Source organism: Pyrgilauda ruficollis, unplaced genomic scaffold (assembly GCF_017590135.1).
Source record: "Pyrgilauda ruficollis isolate IOZ18807 unplaced genomic scaffold, ASM1759013v1 scaffold28, whole genome shotgun sequence".
In the NCBI taxonomy this organism is placed as follows: domain Eukaryota; kingdom Metazoa; phylum Chordata; class Aves; order Passeriformes; family Passeridae; genus Pyrgilauda; species Pyrgilauda ruficollis.
The window spans coordinates 2,365,693-2,389,762 of NW_024524155.1; the positions used below are offsets into that span (position 1 = coordinate 2,365,693).

A 24,070-nucleotide genomic window follows, 5' to 3' on the forward strand; every position below is an offset into this window, starting at 1 on the left:
ACTAGGACCTCTTCCTGTTTTATAAACAGCAAGGCTGTTTGCCCTGGTTTGTGACCCTCTGGAAAAGAGAATGAAGGCGGCTCAGTCAGGGTCATAGGGAGAGCTGGGGCAGGGCAGCTTCTCAGGCTCCAACCTGGTGGTTTCATCTCTGTCCCTCCCTTCTGGCAGTCCTCACCAGTTCTGAGCAGCAGAATACAATGCACAGCATAAAATCCCAGCACATGAGGCAAGTGATACGCCTCACCTCAGGAGCTGTCTTACAGAGAGCACATGGCTCTCAGAGAGAGAATGCCCCAAATAACAGGTGCTGTACAGAGTGCCCAGGAGTTGCACATGGTGGCTGCACACACAACCCAGGGCTGCTTTCACAGAGACTCAGCTGTGGAGCAATTCTTGGGAGCAGCCAGCAGCTTTGAACCCTTCTGGGATGTCACTGTCTAGTTTGGAAATGATTTTGTAAATGGGTTTCTTCCAGGAGGGGTCGGCATCCTTGCCTGCCCTGACGGCACTGAAGAACTCCTGCAGTGTCAGGCTGGCCACCTCCAGGAACCGCCCTGGCACCTGCAGCAAGACAGCCATCAGCCAGTGGCACCACCATGTCATGGTGCCTCCCTACCCCAAAAAACGCCAGCACCCCCTTTCCCCTGACCCTCCTCCTCACCTCAAAGTCATTCCCCTTGTTGTAGTGCATGTTGAGGGCACGGAAGAGCTCTGAGTCCCGGGAGACCTGGAGAGTGCAAGCATCCACAACACCCTCCAGCAGTGCCTGCCGGGCAAACTTCTCCACCTGGATGTAGTAAAACTCACGGAAGTTGCTGAACCACTTGATGAGCTGGGAGGTGATGCAGCGGCTGAACTGGGTGGGGGAGCCAGAGTATGGTGTTAGGCTAGCTTGGATCCTCCCTACCCATGAGCTTCTGCAAACCCAGCCAGGCACTGCTGGACTGGCCCAAACCCAGCCCCAAGCTGGGGCAATGACATCAGCGTGTCCGAGGTGTTCTCCACACTGAGATTCGGATCCCAGCTGCTCTGCAGTGAGAAGGCACATTCATGGGGTGCTTTAATCTGAATATCTCAATTACACAAAGTGAAGAACTGACAGCCCATGTCTGCCACTGCCCTGTGCACCTGCTCCTGGGCAGCCCATGCTGAAATGGGTGCTGTCCCTCATCTCCTGCCAGCAAGGCAGGGGGACACAAGAGCAGCCCTTTCCTCATGGTTCCCCAGGGAGGCAGGCTAGGTGCCACACCACACGGGAGCCCCGCCCAGCACCAGTTCTGGCTGCTGCTCCTTTACCTGCACATCAAGGAAGTAGGTCTTCAGCAGAGTGGAGCTGGGGTAGCGGGTGAAGAAAAACATCAGCTTGGCCTTCTTCAGGTGCCCTGGGGTCAGCGCCTCCTGCATCTGCCTTGGGGTCAAGGAAAGCCTACACATAGCAAACCCCGAGCTCGGCGTGTCCCTGAGCACCACCCCTGACACACGCATGCCCAGTGCCCTCGATAGCCCCCCATGGCCTGTCAGGGGGGCAGAGGGGGTTCATCCTCGGCTGGACAGCCACTGGTTTTTCCCTTGAGAATCCCTGAGGAAGCTAATGCTCCTCACAGCACTTCACAGTCTTGTGAGAACCAGAATTTCCATGAGACTCCTGTTCATGGTTTAGGGTGACAGGATCCCCAGTATGGCCCAAGAGGAGGCTTAGTAGCTCCTGTCTTACACTCACAGCTATGCTACAGCATCTGGCCAACCCTGAGGAGGGGCAGTGCTCCTCCATGGCTCAGGACTCCTTTCCTGCCCACACCTGTTTAGCCCCCTATGGAGCAGCAGGGACCTTAGCCTTGCAGAGACCAGCAGGGGCAGTGCCAAGCTCCAGAGGACAAGGGGAGCACATTCCCCAGGGACCTCTAGCTGCCCCCAAAGGATATGTGGGTCGAGGCAAAGGGTGCTCCATCACTTGCAGCTGGCAGCTCACCGTGGCCATCCCTGCCAGCTGGCAGTAGTGCCAGGCTCTCCATGCTGGCAGGGCCCAGGGGCAGGGGATGGTGCTGTCTCACAATCGATGACCTCAGTTTAACAGTTTCCCAGGGCAACTTGAGGGGCTCTGGACAACCCCTCTCCAGAGCAGATGGGCTCTCAGGAGAGTTGCTGCCCCAGAGGCTGTGCTGGCCATAGCCCAACAGCTGGCTCAGCAGCTGGCTGTGCTGGACAGGGGTGGCTGAGCCCAGTGAATAACCCATGCTGGGTACCCGAGAGGATTTTCTGACCCCCTTTGACTTGAAGGAGGCAGCATAAGAACCCAGACTCTTCCCCAAAGCTCCTGGCAGGACCTCAGCCTGGGGTGAGCCCAGGGAGCCTGGTGCATTCATGGGAGATGGCTTACCAAGTGGCTTTCTGCATTTCCCACCAGCAGAATACTCTCTCCTGGCATCTGGCCCCAGCATCGGAAGGCTGTGGTGCTGCTTCTGGATGTGGCTGTCTGCCTTTGGCCAGACAGTCTTCAGGACAGAGTCCACTACCTGGGATGTCACCACAGACAGCTCGTGCTTCAGTGCCTGCGAGAGTACCCTCACTGCCAAGGGCAGGCCACCTGTGTCACCTCTGTCCTCCACCTCCTCCAGCCCACACACCTCCAGGACACTCCTCCTGAGAGGCACTTTGCGTGGGTTGCTGGTGGAAGTGGCCCTGTCCTTGTTCAGTCTGTCTTCAGGCTTTCCAGGCAGTGGCTGCACTTTCTCAGAATCTTCCTGTGTTTGGGCAGCATCCTCAGAGTCACAGACTTGGTAGAACTTCTCCTGAAGCCACCTCAGCTGCTGCTCTAAAAAGCAGAGCTGCTCCTTCAGCTGCTGACAGCCCTTGGCATGGGAGCTGTGCCCTGTGGGAGCCACACTTCCAGCTGCCCCCGTGCTCTGCTGGGGCACCCTTGGCTTCCTCTTGCTCTCCTGTAGCATCTCACCACCCCTTTCCCTCTCCTGCCTAAAAGCTGCCTCCAGGCTCATGTCAAATGCCTGCGGAGTTGGTGGGAGGCTCATGCCCTGGATGATGCTCTCCACCCTGGCCCGCTTGGCTCGTAAGTGCTGGTCACAGAGCTGCTCCCGTGGGTGCTGGTTGGAGAGCTGGTCCCCATCCCCAGCACAGGGCACGGGAGCTGGGGCACGGGGCCTGGGGAAAGCCAGGGCTTGTGCTTCTTCTCCAGGACATGCATCACATTTGTAGTCATAAGGCAAGGCCACTGCCTGAGAGGAACGGAAAAGAATGGTGGGATCCAGGTTCCTGCCAACCATTGTGTGGCTGAGGAGCTGTGGTATCAGGGATGCACTGGGGGTTGGCAAGAGAGAGTCAGTCTGGAAACAGGGCTCCAATTTCAGCCCCTGGCCATCCCCTGAAGTGGCACAGTCTCTATCCTGCTCAAAGCCAGTCCTGCTGTCCATCATATCTTCTTCCTGCCTGGACAGACTGGTAGGCTTCCCAGGTGTTTGATGTTTCAGCCTGCTAGTGCTGTGGAACAGGAGAAAGAGCAAGAAACAGGACCTCATACATCAGTTTTCCAAGCACAGGGCCAGGGATTTTTTTTCTCCCAGATTTCCATGGCATCCCTGCTCCGCTACAAAAACGATTTCACCAGGGAATGACCCAGGCAGAAACCTCCAAGCACTCCAAAACCTGTGAGCAGACTGTCAGATGTCACACAACAGCAGCAATGCCCTGGGCACCACCACACCTCCCACCTACCAGCCAGGCATTCATTGTGCCCAGAGTACATTTCACCTGCTTTGGGCCCAGCAGTGCCTAGCAGCACAAACTTCCCACATCACCAGCTGCATCTGCACCAGAGGCATTTGGGGAAGCTGCCCTCTGGGCTTGTGGACTCTGCTATGAGGGCAGGGAGCACCCGGCAGAGCCCTCTGCCACGTACACCTGGGCAAAGGGTGGGTTGGGGTGCTCCTGGGTGTTGGCAGAGCACAGAGGAGCAGCTGCACCCCTGCTGAAGGTATTCACGGCACACAGCCAGCTAGGCCATGGGTGCTGCCGGCTTCTGCCAGCCCCAGCACCGCCAGCTGAGTCCCCAGGGCACGGGGAGGGGTGGCAGCACCTGGGGCTGGGCCAGCACAAACGGGATGGTGGAGGAGAGCACAGCGAGGGTAAAAGTGCAATGTGACCTGCTGTGAGCAGGATACATCGAGATGTTCAGGCTAACTCAACATGGGGTTCCTAAGTGCTTGGCAAAACACTGAATAAAAGAAATGAGGATGGGGATTATCAGGGAAGAGAAAAAATACTGAGCCAGCAGCCCCCGGCTTAAAACTGTCATGCTGGCTCCAAGCAGGGATTCACCCCCTCCGCTCATTCAGCGCTTGCACAGCTTAGAAAAGAAGGTGTAAAACATTGTATCCTGGGCAATTACACAGTAACCCTCCCTGTGGGATGTTTCTTCCTTAGCCACATTAATTAGCAGCAGCTTTACACCACTAAATTAGGACAGCTCTTGTCTTTTCCGGACACCTTTAAAGTCTGAGATTCTTTTGCTATGCCCACAAATGCCTGATCATTTTCAACACCATCCTTCTCCTGTCCCTGTAACTGCTCCATGCCAAGTCATCAAGGCAGTGTAGAAAATGGGTTTCTTCTCAGGGGTTTTTAGCAGGTTGCCTTTCTTCAAACACCCTGAATTCCAGGCAGGTGCCTGGGAGAGCTCTACCTTTTGCAGAGCAATAGTCCTGACAAACCAAGTATTTTCTGGGTTATCTGACACCACATGTTGATCTGTGTTTCATTTTCCTAAGAGTCTGCTGTAGGGTCTTTCAAGCTGCTCAGTTTATCCACAGCCAGCACAAGGCTGGGGTGCCAGCAGCTCCCAACATCCTGCCTTGCCCTTGTGTTACAAGCTTCAGCACTGCCTGCAGCTGCCTCTCAGCCTGCCATCTGCACCCAACAAAGTCACAAACACATTGTGACTTTGCAAATGTGACAGCAAACACATTGCAGTCATAGATGCCATCCAACCTTAATCCTTTCCTCAATGGTGTGGTCCTGTAACCTCACTGGTTTTTCTACAGAACCACCTTCTTTTGACACTTGCTCACAGTTTCTCTCATCTGCTGTGCTCAACAGCAAGGTCAGGAGCTTACCTGTCCCCTGGGCTGAGGTTTCCCAGCCCCCTGGAACCTGGGTGATACACCCCTTTTAAGCAGATCAACTCAGAGCTGGCTAGGTCACCTCCACCTGCTAAAGGTTTCCAGCACCACCGTCTTTCTTCTGGAGATTTGGAGGGAGGGAGCAGAGACTCCCGTCCCAGGCCACGGCAGCCCGCTGCGGGTGGCCTTGGCTCCCCTCACAGCATCCCCGGCTCCGCAGGACCAGGAGGTGCTGCCCTAAGCAAACTCCTCCTGCTGATGCAGCCCTTTCCCCACGAAGTTAACAGGTGCGTGCTGTGGTGCCCACTCTTGCTGGCAGCTTTCACTAGTGCCACCCTCCAGAACACTAAAAAGCAGCCGAGTCTCTTCCTACCTGAAGAAAAAGACAGGAACGGGCCGAAGATGCCCAGAAGACGAAGGCAGTGTTCCTTCTCCAGAACTGAGCCACCGCTCACGGGCTCCCTGGGCGCTCCTCGGTGGCACAGCCGTGCAGGGAGCAGCGTGCTGTCCGAGCACTCTGTGCCGAGCCGAGCCGAGCCGAGCGCCGGGAGCGCGGTGCCGCCGTGCCGGTCCTCCCGCCGCGCTCAGGCCTTTAAAGAGGGAGTGGGGAGGCCCGAGGCAGCCAACCAGCTGGGAACGACTCCTGAATATGCAGATGGACACCCAGCGGGTCAGGCCCAGCAGCAGCGTCCGGCCACCTTCCGTGCCGCCTGCCGCCCGCCGAGGCCCTGCCGCCGCACAGGCCAGGGCCGCCAGGTGCCTGGCTGCCCGGGTGGGCAGCGGCCCAGAGGAGCAATTTCCCCCTGGAATTTGGCCGGAAGTCCCGTTCAGGACCCAGGATGGTGAAATGTTGGCAAATACACCAGGCTGGCAAGCAGTGCCACAGCAAGGAAGGAGCTGGCCCAGATCCCATCAGCTACCCATCTTCCATGGGAAGTGGCCAGGCATTTCTCACATCCCACACCATGGGGACACGGAGGCAATTTAGCTGTCCTGGAGATCTGCAGCATAGGACGTGGCCAAGAAATGGGACAACACAGGAAAATCAGCAGCAGAGAGTCCCTGGCTTGTCACAGACAGCACAGCAGCGCTGGTGTCATTCCCAGCAGAGCACAACCTGAGCCCAGCCCCAGGACAAACCCACCTGCCCCGGCAGCACGCGTGCTGCTCAGACACTTCTCCTCATGCAGGAGCTGTGGGTGCGTGGGCAAAGCCTGGCCATGCATGCCCTCCTGGGGCTTCACTGCTTTGCTTCTGCACGCTAACTGAGCACGGAAATGCCTGGTGTGTTCACTGGGTAGGCAGGAGGCTCTGGCTAAAGGCAGCTGACATCAGGTGGTCAATATTGTTCAAGGATATTAGCCTTCGAAAGACAGATCACAGAGAAATCCCTGGCACAGAGCTTTTCTGGCTCAGTTACCTTTTATTGGAGCAGCCAGCTCATCCTCAAAGCCTCAGAAACTATCCCCTGTTGATTTTTACTCAACCTCTTTCCTTTGAAAATGATCTCCTATTTTGAAGCTTGAAGTTAACCATTCATATATTATTAAGCAGTGGCTAAATTAAGCATATGTGCATAACCCAGACTTGGCTCCTTGAGAGATGCCTGGCTTCTCAGACAGCCCTTTATAACTATCCCAGGCTGATTCTCAGAATCTGTAAATAGGTTCCTTGGTTTTTCTTCCACCTGTGGTTCCCTAGCTGGAAGCAGGCAGAAAATGGAAGCTAGCTGGGGAATTCTCAAATGTTTTCAACATACAGAGCACACCTGAGGAACAGGGCTTACTTGTGGACTCGTTTTCCTGTTTGGGATGGTGAGATGACCTCATTGCCCGTTTCTAACCATGCAGCATCCCACTGGGCGATGCCTGTGGCAATGTCATCCCACAGCAGCTCAGCGCCATGGTTAGCCAAGGTGAGCATGGAAAACACGGCTACAGCTGCCCTGCAGCGACCCAGAGCTGCTTCAAAGAAGAGCGTCATGAATCAGCACTCTTGCACTCTTCGTAATGCCTGGGGTTATTTATTACACATATACATATGCCATCACGTATAATAGCATCTATATATATAGATACGTGTTTATATAAGCATACGTAATACACAGCTATTTTATATGTATGTGATCTATAAGTAACAGAACATAGTTAAACAGGATGTGTTCACACCTGTATCATTACACACACGGTACCACACAGCACCACCCCGAGCGGACCGCGGCCTGGCCCTGCGCACAGCCCGGCCCCGCCCGCCATGGTCCCGCCCCGCCTGCTCCCCCCGCTCTGCGGGCTTGGTCCGGCCCCCCGCGCTTCCGCCTCGCGCCGGGCCTGCTTCCGGTGTCCGCCCTGCGGCCCCTCCCGCCGCCGCCGCCGCCGCCGCCGCCGCGATGGTGCCGCTGTGGCGGTCCCGCTGCCTCGGCCGCGCGCTGGGCCGCTCGCTGCGCGCCCTGCGACAGGTACGGCCCGCGGGCACCGGCCGCGGGGAGCGGGGCGGGGAGGTAGGGCGGCGGCTGGGCGGGCGAGGTCGGCGGCGCCAAGGGCACCGGGACGCGTCCCCTGCTGCCTGGCGCTCGGCACCGCCGCCCCGGGGACGCGGCAGGGCCGGGCACAGGAAGGGGCGGCGAGGCTGTCCCCCAGCAGGGGCCGCGGTGGGCGCGGCGCTGCCCCTTCCCAGCGGGTGCCGCTGCCCCGCTGCCGGGCCCGGCCCCGCGGGAAGGGCGGCGGCACCGGCAGAGCTGAGCGGCGGGAAGGGCTTCCGAACGCCGCCGCTCTCGGGCTCCGCCGTCCCGCCTGTCAGTGTCTGCAGCATTTGGGGCCCTCGCTGCTGGCAGCCACCGGCTTGCGCCGGCAGAGACCTCCCCGGCCGGGGTGCGCCCCGTGCAGGATCGGCAACAAACCGGTATGCGGTTTGTTGTTTAAATGGTGTGCTCGGCTCTCGGGGCGGTCATTGAACCGCTGCAGACGGTGGTAACCTCTGCTGGCTGCAGCGTGGGCTGACAGAGCCCAATAGCTGCTTAACCCTGGAGCTGTCCTTGGCCACCTGGGTCCTGTGTCCTGCTGCACACATATTCCATTTAAACAGCAAACATACACAGCTTCATGTGCACACACGTATATGTGCATAACTGCGGGATGAGAAAGATCTCTTCCAGTGACCAGCTGAAGCCTTCGAGCGTGAGACTTGATTTTAGACACCCTGTAAATGTAGGCGAGCAAGTGTTGACAACCGATTGTAATGTAATGACACCTTTGTGTTTATAAATGCGTGTGTATACTGCATTATGAACAACTTACAAGTAACTGTATAGTTACAGTTTGTTATACGTATATGTAGAGTAAAACTGTTCGTAATGCAGTTTAAGCACGCTTATTAAAGTGGCATTTTAGCAATATTCAACCTTTGTCAGCTCTCAGTGGTGCTGTGCAATTATAAAGAACAGGAAGAAGTCAGATGGAATATTCAAACCTTTTACAAAACTAGTCTGAAAATCAGGAGGTTTTAGGCTGAATGCTAGTTAACCTGTTAGATGTACTGGAAAAATTATAGTAGTAGTTTGATTTCCATTTGAACAGCGATAAGGGAAGTAAATTTTGATTATGATGTAATACAGGTTTTTTGGAGAGGTAGAAAGAAATTCCAGAACTTGACAAACCTCTGATGGCAGAAGTGAGAACAGTAGACATGTACAAAATTCAGAAGTGGAGGATTGAATGGGAGAAGAGTGGAGTCGGTGAGGGTGAGAAAAGGTTGACTGGGTTTTGACTGTCTGTAAAAGAAGAAAAGGTCCTGAATTCATATCAAGTAGAAACCATGAATGTGCATCAATAGCCTGTAGCATGTAAGAGTCAGGGCAGGGGCAGGCAGACCTTGAAGTCTATGTGAAGAAGTCCAGAGAAGAGCTAGTCTGGAAACGATAGGTTTGATCAGGAGCTGCATAAAATGCTTTGAGAATCAAATCCTGTTTATCTGGGCAGGAGTTGTAAAAAACTTTTTCTTCCCTGTTTGATCCTCCCCTCATGCTGGAGGAGTTCTGAGCCTGTTGTCTTATGAACAGTATCCACCACTCAGCATTGTTATCTCCATCCTATCTTGGCACAGTTTTATACTCCCATGCTGTATATAATTGTTTTGATAGCCATGTAAGCCCGGCAGTGGGGTTTCCACGTGTAGCAGGGGTTTGTGCTTCTTCTGTCGAAGAAGCAGCTGCTTTGCTCTTAAGAAGCCATGGCTGGAGAACCAATTGCTGCTTTGCCTGTTGTTGGAGCTGCACAGCACTGGCCTTCTGGTTTGCCTCTGTTGAAATGAGCTGTACTGTCAAGTTCTTCAGATTCCTTACCTGAACTGGTCCCTCACTGTTGGTATACAGGCTGTTGCTTTAGCTGATGTGTTCCATCCTTTATTTCAGTGTGTAGTGACCTGCTGGAAGGTGATGGCTCCTTGAAAGGTGTGGCCTGGGACGGTGCATGCCAGGGTCACTTTGACGTAATAACAGTTATAAAAACAATTCTGAGAAGTCACGTGAAACGAGAGGGAAATATTAATCACTTGGTACATGAGTCACTGGCTAATTGGACCAAGACTTCTTTCCCCAAGTGAAGGCTGTTTTCTTGAGCTGACCCAAAGTGCTAATACCACGTAGCAAAACTGAAATATTTCCATTGTCACTGAAAAAGCTCCAATAGAAGGCAGAGGGCAAATTTAGCCATGTGATCCGGGAAGAGGTGCAATCAGAATGATTCCTTCAGGGAAAAAAGGGAACAGGAAGCAGCCGTGTCCAGTGTCTCCTGAAGCTGCATGTTCATCTGAGGTACTGTGATTAAGAGATAGACACACAGCAGTTCTGCAGCATGTAAGCCTGAGAAATCACAGTATATTTTATTAATGGCTTCCTCCTCACATTAAGCTCTTCTCCTACTTCCTTAACCTTAAAGGCACAGAATGATACCAATTTTTTCCTTAATTTTGCTGCAGTTGTAGAACACAGACTTGACACCACTAGTGGAAGAGAGCTGCAGATGTTTTTTCACAGCGATTTATTTTAGGACAGACCTTCTAAACTTTCCTTTTTGTTTTAACTCCACAGTAAACTGGTCCTCGGCAAATAAAATTGTCTGGTTTTGCATCAGTCTGAGGCTGTTCCTTTCTTAACAATTTATTGTCTGGCATGCTAGGAATGCCTTTAACCACTTTTTTAATAAAGAACCCAGGGAAACATTAGTGGATAGAGGGGAACTCAGGTCGCTTGATACTCAATTTATGATTGACTCCATGCTATCTGGGACACTACAGAAAGTGGGAAAAATTGATCAATACAAAGTCCTGGGGATTGTGGTGCTCTAGAGAGGTGACCCAGTGGAGTTAAGTTGGAGTTTGTCTTACTGATCCTGGCTTAGAGCTTGCTCTACACAAACCAGATCTGAATTAGCAGGGGCCAGTGCTGCACCAAGATTAGGCATTGTAGCGTTCAAGATGACTCTACAAAGTCTGCACAGTACTTCCTGCCTTCCCTTCCCCAGCTTGACTTGGGGCAGGGACTCCAGCAGGCCCTGCCAGAAGCTGATTTTGCAGGACTGTTGGTTCAGGATCATTGATCCCTGCAGTGAAGTGGCAAGCAGGGTGGCTGCATGGTGTTGGGCTGGAGCTTAGCAGCAAGTCAGACTGGCTGCCTGCATCCTTGCACAGCTAATCATAGCCCTGTTGGATTGCCCATTGATCATTGAGTTGTCTCTGTGTTAATATCCAAAAGTCAAATTCATTTATGAGATTGGATAATTAAACCACCAAAGGGGGGGGCTTGATTCCAGGCCTGTTAGTAGTTTTGATGCAAAGTGTTCATTGAATGTGTTTTTATATGCTGCGGCACTCAGTCCTGTAGATGGTGTGCCAAGCTTAAGTATATTGTTGGTCCTTGGTCTCTGTTGTCTTGCCACACAACTCCTCAAATTATTTTGCTATTTAAGGTCAGTTATATCCCATCCTACTTGCTTTGCTGAAGCTGAAATCAGGGCTTGTATGCAAACTTCAGATGCTGAAGGTGTGAAGGAAATCTAACTTTTACCTTAGCTGCTGGATAAGGGTGCTTTGAGCTCTTGAGTTGCTGTCATTCTAAGCCAGTCAGCTGTATTTCCATCATGGCTATGGTGCTATTTTCCAATTGCTTTTAAAAGAGTTCTTATCTTCTCCAATCCTGCAGGTTTGATGTGAGACAAATATGTAATAACAGTAGGGGGAAGTAATTGGAATATTTTGAAATGTGTTCTACTTTTGAGCGCTGCTATGCTGAGCTAGGAGTGCAGTCAATGATTACACAGGTATGAAGTGAAACATCAAAGAATGTGGAATTCCTGACTAACTGACAGCAGTAGGAATTTTGCCACTGAAAGGAATTCTGGTCTTCTGGAGTTCAAAGGCTCCGTAGCTTTAGAAAAAATTTTTAAAACCCCTAGATGCTGCATTCATGACTGTAGGAGTGAACATCCTGGGATGTTTTATCATCATATCCAGTAGCTACCCTTTACCTTCTCATTCATAGCAAATTCTATTGGAAATCTGTTCCTTCTTAAAGAGGAAAGTGTGCATGAGAAGGTCAAAACTGCTGGATCCAGAACTGGAAAATGCAAGCACCAAATTTAACATCACTGCATCATAAAGCACCCTGGGAGGAGACAAAGGATAAAGAAGGGCATAGGTGTTCTTCTCCTGCTCTAGCACACTGTGGGAAAGTGGAATGCCTGCAGACTGGAGCATGGGAATGGTGGGTCCTGTGTCTGATTCAGATCTCAGGGAAAAACCAAAGTCCTTCTGGGATGGGATTGTCTTCTTGCAGTACTGATACATCCTTTTCTCTCTGACAGGGGAACTGTACTCTGGCAAGATGCCCTCTGTCTGGTGAGTCTTACACTTTTATTTCATTTCAGGCTACTTAGAAAGAACAGAGCTGATGATGGAAGCTGCTAATAGGTCTAATTGGGGTTTATTTCTGTCAGTCATGTAGTGAAGAAGCAGTGGAATGAGCTAAGTTTCCATGGGAGTGCCTCCTTGCCTGATGTACATGCTGCTTGATCCCTTTGGCTCTGGTGAAGATTTCACAGCAGCAGCACAGTGTATTTCAGGCATTGCACTGCTCGAAGCACATGCTGTTGCAGAGCCCTAGCTCTCTAATAAACTCCTTTGAAAATTATGGATGGATGTTAAGTGACGTGTTAGATCTAGTGTGCCTGTGAACTCTGCTTCGATGCTTAAACTGTTTTTCCTTAGAACTCTGCTTTTTCTAGCTGTACTGTAGAAATTGTTCTGCTTTTTTAAAAAGTGGGGAAATGGTTCTTCCCTCTGGCATTGTGTAATTGAGATAATTATGTCCTCCAGTTACTATGCTAACTCTCTTTAAGATCAGTCTGGAAAACTTCCCAGTGCCCTGTAAGTGACAAAGGACAGGAGTCCAGTTCATAATAAAAAATGCAGTGTCAGGGCATGTGAGCAGTGTGGGAAGGGGACAGTGGGGCATCTGAAACTGAAAAGTTGTGCAAGTATTTCCCTCTTGTGAGTTTTGAAAATAATTTTCTCTGGACAGGGAGTGGGCAGAGAAGAGGGGTGATGGTGGCTCATTATCTGTCCTACACCCTTTTTTCAGTCCTTTCTTTCCTCTTTGGCTGTCTCTGTGACTGCAAGGCTTTCTGGGGTGTCTCTTACAGGGCTGATACCTTGCTCCATCCTTTGAATGGGTGTGGATAACTCAGCAGTTCTTGTAGTTCCTCATAACTCTTTCCTGGTTTTGCTCTGAAGGGTAGCTGCTGCTTTGTTTGGCCTTTCCAAAGTTACCCTTGTTAGCTTTGTTGTCAAGCTATAACTGTTTTCCCCATCCTTAGAAATCTAGATGAAGACAAAACCACTGTTCTTGGCAAGCTCTGGCCAGGTTTGATGGCACTGAGGTGTCTCTGCATGGATATATTCCCCATTTGGTCCCAAACTTCTTTCAGGGTGGGCAACAGTGTCCTCTGCCTTCTTTTATCTGATGAGGGTACTTGAGGGCTGGACAGCTGGATAATATAACTCCTTTCTCATTCACAGGTGTGTCTGGGAGCCAGGGACTGGCTTACCCAAACAGCAGGAAGCTTGTGTAAGTACCCACAGGAAAACTGCCATGTGAAGAGACTGGGGCTGCTCTAGCCATGATAAGATTTGAGGTCTGAGGAACAGAATATGGTTGGCTGTCATGAAATCCTTGTAGGATTGTAGGAGTATGGAGATAGCCCTAAAATATCTAGGTTTTGCAGGTTGGGAACTGAAAATAAGCTTTGTCTGCAGCCAGATACTGAGACAGGGAAGGGACAGGGTTGAGGAAACCAGAAATAAGTGGATTTCTACTCTTTGATTATCTGACTAGAGGTGTTGTCTGCTCTATGATGGTTTCCTGGTAGATTTTCTGCTGGGAGAAGTGGAGCTTTTTTCCCAGAGCTGTTGTTCATATGTCAGGGTTTGCACTAATGAGGTGGTCTTATAAAAATGTATTTGGGGAAATAAGCGTAAGAGTAGATGCATAAAAGCCTGAAATACTTTGAAATCCTTTGTTTGTACAAAGTAGCCTGTGCTAGAGGAAATGATAAAGCACGTTTGTTTCAGTTTTCCAAATGTGATGTCAATAGATATAAAAATCATCCTTAGGAATGCTTGGGATTGCCAGCTCCCTGTGAAGAAACATGGTGGAGGAAAATAGCTGGTTTGCTAACAACTTCTGTAGAGCTGACAGTCCTAATCTGGAGGTAAAAAAATTGTTGCTACCCTAGTCTTAGGCATTATTTGGGCTGGCCAGGTCACCCTTTAATCACTATTTCAACTATGAAGGTTCTGTTGGATTGTGTGTCTAAATGGAAGTTCCATACATATCAGTTCTCCCTGAGTTTCTGAGAGCACTGGTGATGGTAGGATGTAATGCTTCCTTTCTTACTGGATTGTTGCAGCTTGAAGAGTAAATAGGATCCTTTGGAACAAATACATCAGAACAGCCAAGCCTTTTGCATCAGTTAAGCAAGCGTAAATTCTGTACTTGAGCTTGGAGCTGGCAGCCTGCAGAGTTCTTCTGTGTTCATACTCTTCTCTCTTTCTGCAGAGTAAATAGCTCCAGTGTCTTCACTGTCCGCTACTTCAGAACCACTGCGGTACATAGTAAGTAAAAAGGCAGGAATCGGCGTGATGCTTCTTTTGCTACCTCTTGCTGTCCTGCCAACAGCTACTTTCCATCCTTGGGCAAGGCTCACTGCTGTCCTGCCTGCATGGATGACTCAGGGTTTATATCCCCAGGGCCCTAAAGATTTTGTCTGGCATTCTTGTCACAATGTAGCTTTCAGTCAAATGTGAATTTCTCTGGTGTTTAAATGTTAATCAATGTTGAAGCGAGGAGACAGACAGCAATTGATATCCGATGGCCTACCCCCTTTAGCACAGTTGTGATGACAAAAATGAAGCAATACCGTAAATTTTTAGCTCTGAAAGCAGTCAAGTCTGTTTGTCTCTCCCACAGGGGATGACGTGGTTACGGTGAACACACCAGCCTTTGCAGAGTCAGTCACAGAAGGAGATGTCAGGTGGGAGAAAGGTAAGCAGTTGCCTCTTCCCTGAAATTCTTATCGCTGTTGCTGCTGTGTTGGACACCTTGGGGATGCATTACAGTTTCACTGACTGACATCCTGCTCTGTGCCTTTCAGTCTATGACAAATGAGGCATTTAATTGCAGCTATCCTAAGGGCTTAAGAATTGCAGTTACTGCCTCATCACCTCTCTGTCAGGGATAGTGTTGAATGAAGGGAGATGTCTAAGTTGGGATCAGACTCTTAACTGTGCAGTAGGTTGCTTGAGCTAGTTTTTCTTTAGAAGTTGTGGAGAAGTGGGATGAAGAAGTTATGGGTTAGTGTGGGAAACTGCTGTGGGTAAAGAGGGGAGGCCGGAGCAACCTCCCTCCTCACAGTGGTCTTCATATCTGTCATTCAGCTGTTGGAGACACAGTGGCGGAAGATGAAGTGGTGTGTGAGATTGAAACAGACAAGGTAGGAGTTTCTGGATCAAAACTTTTTCTAGTTCTGGAGCAGGTACCCTGTGTGGCTTCCCTCCTGCTAAGAGCTCCTAGAGCCTGCAGGGCCCTGACTGTGTCTCCTGCTCTCTTCACGGAGAAAAGCTTTTCTCATCTAGTATAAAACTTGCTGTGCCTTAAGTGAGAATTCTTGATAACCCTTTATCATCCATTTGATTAATCATCACTGGTGTTGTTGTTTATTGGAGCTGTAATTTTACTCCTCTTCCAATTTGAGTGCTTGGAGTTTTGAAACCTGTTTGTGCTTAAACAAAGGAGAAATCTGCAAGCCATAGGTTGTCTTCAGATCGTTTAATTTAGGCTTTAAGTTTATCCACCCCTGAAAGGACTGTTAAGCCTTGAAGGTCTTGCTGAATTCTCTGCTGAGTTCTGTTTTCAGCTTTGCTGTCAGGAAGATGCTGGCAGTGGGTCACTTCTTGACTCTACCCTGGAGATCAGGCTATACATTACACTGCCAGCATCTCCAAAGTTTCTAACTATTGGCACAAAATCCTGGTGGAGGGTGTGAAAACTGGTGCAAATAGTGTGAGACATAGCTGCTGGCTGTGCCAAATTACAATGTGTATCTGCATATATTGGCATCTTCTCTTGGGCACTTGGTCTCCAGCTGATGCTTGGGAGAATTTCACTGATTTTCTTTTTTTCCAGACATCAGTGCAAGTTCCAGCCCCAGCAGCTGGTGTGATTGAAGCCCTTCTGGTACCTGATGGTGGCAAAGTGGAAGGGGGGACACCTCTATTCAAACTCAGGAAAACTGGAGGTAAGTCAGGCATGTATAACTTGCATATGCCTTTGTGTTTCCACAGGTTTTTTTCTGAAGATTCATGCATTTAGAATAAAATGCTTTTTAGCATTTAGCAAAGCATTTAGAGGGATCCTGAGAGAGGTTAAATAATTCCCCCATCTGCCTTTGTAACTGGAAGAAAATACTCCTATTCTGTTGTCCATTAGAAAAGCGTCATTTTAGTCCTTCTTAGGGGGATCTTCTCTTTTGTTCCCTGTGGGGAAGACACAGCTATAGCTATATGAGCTCCTAGCTATAACTACCTGAAAATTCCCCTAACTCCCTTCTGTGCTCTCTTCTCTGTAGTAGCCAGCCTCCTCCAATGAGGAGGTCAAGGGTGTTGATGGGTAAAACACTTTTACAGTTGCATTCTCTTGTGGTGACTTCTGTCAGCTCAGTAGTGCTGAGAGCATGAAGGCACTCTGCCTGAGGGTTTACTTTTGTTGGGTTGGTTGGACTCACAGATCTCTGCCAGTGGAAGCTGGTGCCCTTACCCTGGTTCTTCCTTGTCTTTCAGCTGCTCCTGCCAAGGCTAAACCAGCAGCAGCCCCTCCTCCTCCTGCAGCCCCTGAACCTGTAGCTGCACCTGCTCCCCCCCCTGCTGCAGCACCAATTCCCACTACAATGCCACCAGTGCCGCCTGTGTCAACTCAGCCCATCGACAGCAAGCCAGGTGAGGCAACAGCCATTTGTTCTCTTCTCGAGTCTCTCTGCTTTGGGGCAGAGTGTATAAGGTTAAAGGCATCAAACAGAGGCATTTATGGTGAAGGCCTTCCACAGTATTGCATTGCTTGCTCCAGACTGGATTGCTCAGCTATGCCTGGAACCTTTCCAGCCTAATTCAAGGCTGCTTCCATACTGTGTCACTTAAGCAAGGAGCTCAAATGTGCTTTCTACCTGGCTTCTGTTTTTGACTGATGTGTTTTTTACCCTCAGTGTCTGCTGTGAAGCCGGCTGCAGCCCCAGCGGCAGCCCCTCCTGGGGAGGCAGTGCCCACCAAAGGTGCCAGATCAGAGCATAGGGTAAGCTGTGGGAACAGGGACCTTGCCAGCACTTCTGTTGCTAGGTGATAATCTGTTCTGGCTTGAGCTTGCCGGGTGTGTCTCTATCCACCTGTACACACCCAGCTCAGTAGAGCTGCGACAGGTGGGAAAATTCTCTACATGAGGGAACCGCTTACAAGTGGTGTGGAGGAAGGGCCTGGACCAATCTGGCATGAGTCTTTTCTAGGCAAAAGTCTTGTATTGAGCTCTGCTGACTCAGGATAGAAGGACTCAGTGTGATCTTGGTTTGTCCACAGCCCTCAGCAGAGGGTTGAGGCTGCTGAAACTGCCTTTTGCATTCTTAAGAGGGCATGGTCGAGCAACCTGCTTTCTGAGCATTCTTGCTCTTCTCACGTTAGCCACATGGAAAGCTATGCATGCTTGGAGATCTTGAGGAATGCAGAGGTCAGAAGTAGCTATACTGTGATGCATTTCAGCACTGCTTTTTGAATGAACTGTGCATTGAGCTGAGCAGTGAAATAAACTCCTCAGCCCATTGTGCTCCTGACCTAGAGTGAAAACCCTGGCCCTAGGCATCTAGTCAATCAGATGGCAAGAGAAGGGCCTTTTGGGTTTCTTGTTCATTTTGCCCTTGGATGAGCTTTAGGCAGCTTCTGCTTATACCTTTTTAATTTGCAGGTGAAAATGAATAGGATGCGTCAGCGTATTGCTCAGCGGCTGAAAGAGGCTCAGAATACTTGTGCCATGCTGACCACTTTCAATGAGATTGATATGAGGTGAGGAGTAAACCTCTTTTTCCTTTTATGAGTAGAAACAGATTAAGGCAGTAATCTTTAAATAGCAGTCAAAACCTTGCAGGCTTTCTTTGAAGAGACTGGCAGCATGTCTTTTGGGCCCTCTTTCTTAAGTATGTACTATAGTCTGCATAGCTTCATCAAGACCACATTGGTGTTGTGGTATGAGGGGGTACATAGCTTCCTAATGACCTGTCATTCCTTGGGAGTCACCTGCTGCTTGTAATAGGGAGAGTCTCTGACTCCTCTTCTGTGGGCTTTTTGGTGGAAGACTGGTAAATGTTGAGCAGAAGACCAGAAGGGACTAGTATCACTTGCGTGTAGTGGCTGTTAGAAGACAGCAAGATGTAGCATCTGCTTTCTGCCACTCCACCAGGTTACTGCTTTTGGAGGTGTTTAACTTCCAGTGAGTTGGTTCTCCAGGGCTCATCAGCCTTTCAGGTGAGCATTGCTTAGGCCTAAGGCCTTTGCTGTCAGGTGGTACAGCTTTCTAGAGACAGACCACCCTTCCCCATCCTCTCAAGCAGGTGGGGGGCTCCTGACTCAAGTGCTTGCATGGACTGAGCACACTAATGTCTTTGGAGGGTGGGCAGCTTATGTTACAGTGCATTAAGGGGAAATTGTGCCCAAATCAAATTGCCTTGTGAAATCCTATGCTACTCCTTAAGACAAAACATGTAAATATTTGGGTCTCAGAACAATAAGGCTGGCAAAATAGTCTTGATTGGAGGGAAGTGCTGCAGCTTTATCTCCTCTCAGAGGCTCATTGAGGTGTCGCTTTACGCCGGCCTGGGGCTCTCGTTGCATCTGGTAATGTGGTTTGGATTGATTACTGTGAAGTTGATTTGTGAAGACCTGTGCTGGGGCCTCTTGCTTCCCACGGGGGTCAGTGTCTGAAAGGAGGAGGCCTTAATGAGGCAGTTCCATAGCAAGTCGTATCCTCATTGCTGCAGCCCTTGTGTCTTGGGAGGCACTAATGTCTTTGGGCAGTAATCCTAACTCTAAACAAGGTTAGACACAGGAAAACAAACACTCCAAACCATGGAAAATCCTGCTCCTTGGTGAAACTCTGAAGGTCTCTGAAGGGGGAGGGGATGAACCATGCAATTCCACGGCATCTGATGTTAGGCTAGAATAGGCAGAGCTTGTAGCTACAGTTTGGTTGATGTTTTGTAAATGGCCTCAATTTTGATTAATAGAAACAGTGGGAAAACGTGACTTTTCTGGTCAAGAGCTATGGGTGGACTGGCACCCACTACCATAGCTCCTGGGAAAATTCCTTTCATGTTTACTCAACTTACAAAGCCAGAGAGTTGGGTACAAAAGTGGTGTTGTGCTGTCTGGTGCTGAATTTGCAGAGTGGTTGAGGTCTTTTCCTTTGATCACTTTGATTTTATTTCCTGCATGTTTACTGCTTTTGCCACATCTTGGTTTTTCACCCTTCTGTGTCAGTCCAGCCACACCTGCATTTGCTGTCTGTGGTGCCACACTGGTATGAGCACTGTTGTCTCCAGAGAATAGGTGGCAACATCAGGCCTAAGCAGGAAATATACCATGCCACATCTTGCTTCTGTTCTTGGCAGTGTGGTCCTTGCAGGTTTACTTTGGCTGTGGAGCTCGTGGTCCAGGACCAGTTTCTGTTTGATCCTTTGGCAGGAACCTTAGAGCCATGTTTATATCACAGATGAAGGCTTTTGCAGCAGACTGGAGGTTTCCCATTGGTTGTGCAGATTTGCATCCTTGGGGCTGGCACTGGAATCTGTTGCAGAGTGAGGGAACGGTGTTTTCTTGGATTCCGATTACCAGCGTATGTTATCATGTGTTTCGCAGCAACATCCGGGAGATGAGAGCTGTACACAAGGATACCTTTCTGAAAAAGCACAACTTGAAGCTAGGTTTCATGTCAGCTTTTGTGAAAGCTGCAGCCTTTGCTCTGCAGGACCAGCCTGTTGTGAATGCAGGTGAGTGGTGACCCTTGCTGGTGACTTGCATATCTAGGGAGCATGGCAGAATGGGGGAAAGCCAATGGCCAAGTCCATGGCAGGAGTATTAACTTGGAGCAGCAAGTCAAATGCACAGAAAACATGGGAACAGTCCTGCATGCTGCAGCTGATTTTGCTAAAGCCACTTTACATAGGTAGAGGATAGCTTGCCAAGAGGGACTCAATTAGGAAGGGGTGACCAGGAATGGGGCTGGGGCCTTGTATATGCAGCTTGCAGAGGGCAGAGCCTGCTGGTTGGTGTACAGGTGACTGCTGTAGGCACAGTGCAGTTCCTGGGCGTGTCAGAGGTGCTTGCTGAAACACAGAAGAACAGAATAACCGAGGGGACAGTAACTGAGGAGGACTGAGCTGTGTGGACTGTTTTCTTTCCGTCTGTCCTGGTGCCTCTCCCACAGGTACAGCAAGGAATCATTCTTCACTGGAGTTATGTTTAAGCTGGACATGAGCAAGTTGTTATAATTTTTTCAACTGTCAAACCCTTGATCTTAGGTTCTGCATATGTAACACAAGTTTGTTCTCTTTCTAGTGATTGATGACACGACCAAAGAGATTGTGTACAGGGATTATGTGGACATCAGTGTTGCTGTAGCAACTCCCCGGGTAGGTGCCTTGGATGCTTTGTCCATGCTTCCTGCAGCCTTTCGTATGGGATGATCATATACTTTGAGCCAGCTCAGCTTTGTGCTCTGCTGCAGCAGAAATTAACTGATAAGACTGATTCTATAAATGAGAATCATTTATAGAGAACCTGCTGCTTTATGGACTGCTGAGATAGGTTTTGAGAGAAGGTGGAGGACCAAGAGTATTCTACCACTATATTCATCTTAATAAGAGATCTGGTAATAGCGTCAATAGAGATTTTAGTTGTTAATGAGTAAGGCCGGGTTAGGGAAACCCTTTCTTGACGTGAATCCATGACATAGGCAGTCAAAGCTTTAACGTCCTGTCCTCTGGCTAACTTTGCTGTGCTGTTCCACAGAGATATTTCTGTCCAGGGAGAGTATGGGATGGAGTTACAGATGTTGAATTAGTGAATTACCTTCTTGATTAGAAGATTCTGCTATGAAGCAGAGGTTTGAAAAGGACTAAAGTTCTGTCACTGTCTTCTCCCAAAGTCAAGGGGAGGCCCAGCAAAAAGAGGTGAGAGAAAGAGGTGCCAGCTGAAATCTCCCAGTGCCTCACCTGGGAATTTATCAATGCGGATCTGGCTCCAGACAGGCCTGGTTGATTTTATGAGATAGGCTAGCAAAGGCAAAGATGATGGCTCAATTTAAGGTGTCAGCCTTTGATGCGTGTCATGCCAGGTTTCCTGTCAGGCTACCAGGGTGTGAGGCAGCTCTGCCAACCAGCTGCTGTGGGCTGAGGGGGAGGCAGGAGCTCTCTGGGGCTGTGTCCAGATTCCTGCCGCATGACAGCTATCTGTGTGTTGCTGCACTGAATTTGCTATACGTGGACTTTGCTTCTCCCCAGGGTCTGGTGGTCCCTGTGGTTAGGAATGTAGAAAACATGAACTTCGCTGACATAGAGCGTGCTATCTACGAGTTGGGGGAGAAGGTAAGGAAAGTTTTCTGAGGAGGGGTGGGGGGAGTGGAAAGAATTGAAAGTCTGGATCGGCATGTATTGATTTGGTCTCTGTGTCGTCATCTCTGACCTCTGACACACTGAGCTGTGCTGTGGGGAGTGATCCAGTTACATGTCTGGCTGTGCCTTTGCCTTCTAGGACAGCTCTACTTGTTGCCCATCCAGAAAACTACAATCTGTGCATTAGTGACATGGTATATCTTCACCTTTGTCTTTAGAGGCCAAGGCTGAACTGCCCTGGGGTAGAAGTCCCTGTGTCTGTCTCCTGCAGAAGCAGGAGTTGGATGCAAAGGCGAGCGAATCCTTCCCAAAAGCCACAAGCTGTTCACTCTAAAGGCAGGATGCATTTTCAAGCAATTTGTGCTGGTTTTTAGTTGAACAAATCAATAAGCAAAGCCCTTGCAATCAATATTTATTCCTGGAAAGAGTGGATGTCCAAACCCTCGTTCTTTGATCTCTGTGGTCTGTATGGCTTTCTAAGAACTTATTTTTACTTCTAGGCACGGAAGAATGAACTGGCCATTGAAGACATGGATGGCGGCACTTTCACAATCAGCAATGGTGGGGTTTTTGGGTCACTCTTTGGAACACCTATCATTAACCCACCCCAGTCTGCCATCTTAGGCATGCATGCCATCTTCGATAGGCCTGTGGCTGTGGGAGGCAAGGTAGGTGGACCTGCACCAGAGATTTTAGGGAACAAAGGACGGTGCTCAGCAGACTGAGGACCTTTTTCTAAGGGGTTGGTGTCACTTCTGAAACACTTCAGAGTGAAGAAGGAGCAGAGACTAATGGGCACCTTTGCTGGCCCTGGTACTTGCCTGGTACTTGAGCTGTGCAGGGGACTTTGTCCTATCTGTAAGTGGGCAAACTGGTTATAATCCTCTTAGGTGTGGGAAGGAGGAGGTTGTAGCCTTTGTGACAGGGAATGGTACCAGGAAGGGCCCTTATCTTGTATGTGGCATGAACCCAGCCTGGGTGGATGGGTAGATAATTTTGCCAGGCAGGACACATCCAGGAGGGCCTGAATGCAGGATTCGGGGTGGGAAAAAGCCAATTCAGGTCTTCCCTGAATTGACAGGAGGGGGCCATGCAGGCAGGAGCACTGAGCTCTCTAATCCCCTGTCCCTCCTCAGATCGAGGTGCGGCCTATGATGTACGTGGCGCTGACCTACGATCACCGGCTCATCGACGGCAGAGAGGCCGTGACCTTCCTGCGCAAGATCAAGGCAGCGGTGGAGGATCCCCGCGTGCTGCTGCTCGACCTGTAGGGCAGCCACACCCCCACACAACCCACCCAGGACAGGGCCGCAGCACCAGCAGGGACGATGCAGGGCATTCAGGAATTGGCAGGGGTCATTCCAGTCTTTCTCCCTCCGCTGTGATTGGAGCTGTCCCAGAGGGAATTATGGGGATAGCTCCTACCTCCTTTCCTATTTTGTTTAATGAAGGTTTAGTATCTCACAAGAACTTGCCGTGCAGTGGGCCAGCCACTGAATGGCACTGCCTTTCCAGAGCCATCTGTGTGGCATCTTCTCCCTCGCAGCACCAAACTCTCACCTCTAGCTTGTCCTATACCACTGGAAACTGCTTGCTGCTGCTGTGCTAGGGTACCCTTCCCTGCCCCTCCATGGCAGGTTCAGCTTTACTGCCTAGCACTAAGGTTCCTGGGAGGGAGAGGAGAGGAGAGGAAAGGCTACTGTCCTGTCCATGTTTTCCTTGAAAGTATTTCACACTCATCTGCCTTGCAAGGGTGGTCTGACCCCGAGGCCATTTGCAGGAAAAGTTTTGGTCAGAGCAGGGCTTGAGATAGTCGTGCTTCTGGCAGTGCCCTAGTTACACTCCCTCCACAGACAGTAACACGGGGTGGCAGCTCCCCTACTTTCCCTTGGCGATTGTCTTTCACCAGCCCAGTCACTGTGGCGTGAATATTCTTGTTGGGGTGGGCAGAGCCCGTGACCTCTGTGGAGGTAGCACCGTTCCTGGGGACAACCCTTTCACCATTACATGCCCGACATGGGGGTGAGAACCAGCCCCCAGCAGCTGTCCTTGGCACACAGCTCACTGGCGGTGGGTCTGCCTGCTGGCTTCCTGCGTGCGGGGGCTTGGCTGCTCCCAGCCGACACAGCTGGGGGGCCAGGCCTTTCACTGTAATGTATATCCCAGCCCACGGGTGCTGGTTTTGGGGGGAGGGGGGCAGTTCTTAATCTGATAGCGCACACATGAATTGAGGGGTGAGGGGGTTGCTAGTGCCTGCAGAGTCTATTACTCTTACCCCCTACACAGAACTTGTAACAAAAATATTTAACACAGCGGATTTTAAATGAAATAAAACTGTGCAACGACTGCAAGGTGGGGTGTGTTTGAGTGGGCGAGGACTCTGGCATCAGCAGCATCCTGAGTGCAGTGCAAGAGTCCTGTTATCTGGTGGTGAGAGAAAAGGGGCAATGGGAGCTGACCCCATCACTCGTGGTACTAAATTGAGTCTTCTCTGCCTGTGAATACTGCTGTCCTCGAAGTCTCTGCCAAAGAATTAGCTGTTCCCAGCAAAGAGGAGTTTTTAGGGCTGGAAATCAATCCTTTTCTAGCAACAGAATTATTGCAGATGGTGAGAGGAATTCCCAGTGTTAGCTAAAGGGCATGATAGCCAAGAGCGAGACCTGGGACAGGCTCATAAAGTTTTTCAGAAGT

At 50.2% G+C, this 24,070-nt stretch overlaps 2 protein-coding genes across 2 annotated transcripts; one reads left to right on the plus strand and one right to left on the minus strand.

Annotated features, from left to right (window-relative positions):
• Nucleotides 1-375: 375 nt before the first annotated feature.
• PROX2 (prospero homeobox 2) lies at nt 376-6,958 on the minus strand. The gene is given in 6 exon segments (XM_041471813.1): nt 376-561; nt 662-856; nt 1,297-1,408; nt 1,900-3,492; nt 5,503-5,932; nt 6,916-6,958. Coding segments are annotated over 6 exon segments (2,559 nt in total).
• Nucleotides 6,959-7,431: 473 nt separating this feature from the next.
• Nucleotides 7,432-23,730, plus strand: DLST (dihydrolipoamide S-succinyltransferase). Its single transcript, XM_041471917.1, has 15 exons — nt 7,432-7,584; nt 11,984-12,017; nt 13,197-13,245; nt 14,236-14,291; nt 14,647-14,721; nt 15,114-15,169; nt 15,862-15,973; nt 16,515-16,670; nt 16,934-17,019; nt 17,680-17,777; nt 19,626-19,756; nt 20,325-20,398; nt 21,269-21,352; nt 21,880-22,047; nt 22,516-23,730. The coding sequence occupies exons 1-15, from the start codon at nt 7,516-7,518 to the stop codon at nt 22,648-22,650; spliced, it is 1,383 nt and encodes a 460-aa protein (XP_041327851.1). The 5' UTR covers nt 7,432-7,515; the 3' UTR covers nt 22,651-23,730.
• The last annotated feature ends 340 nt before the right edge of the window (nt 23,731-24,070 follow it).

Bases quoted from the DNA above. Each gene is read 5' to 3' on its own strand.
- DLST (XM_041471917.1), top strand. From the start codon at position 7,516: ATGGTGCCGCTGTGGCGGTCCCGCTGCCTCGGCCGCGCGCTGGGCCGC. The intron at 12,018-13,196 runs GTGAGTCTTACA...TCTCATTCACAG, and splicing joins GGCAAGATGCCCTCTGTCTG to GTGTGTCTGGGAGCCAGGGA. The intron at 19,757-20,324 runs GTGAGTGGTGAC...TTCTCTTTCTAG, and splicing joins CCAGCCTGTTGTGAATGCAG to TGATTGATGACACGACCAAA.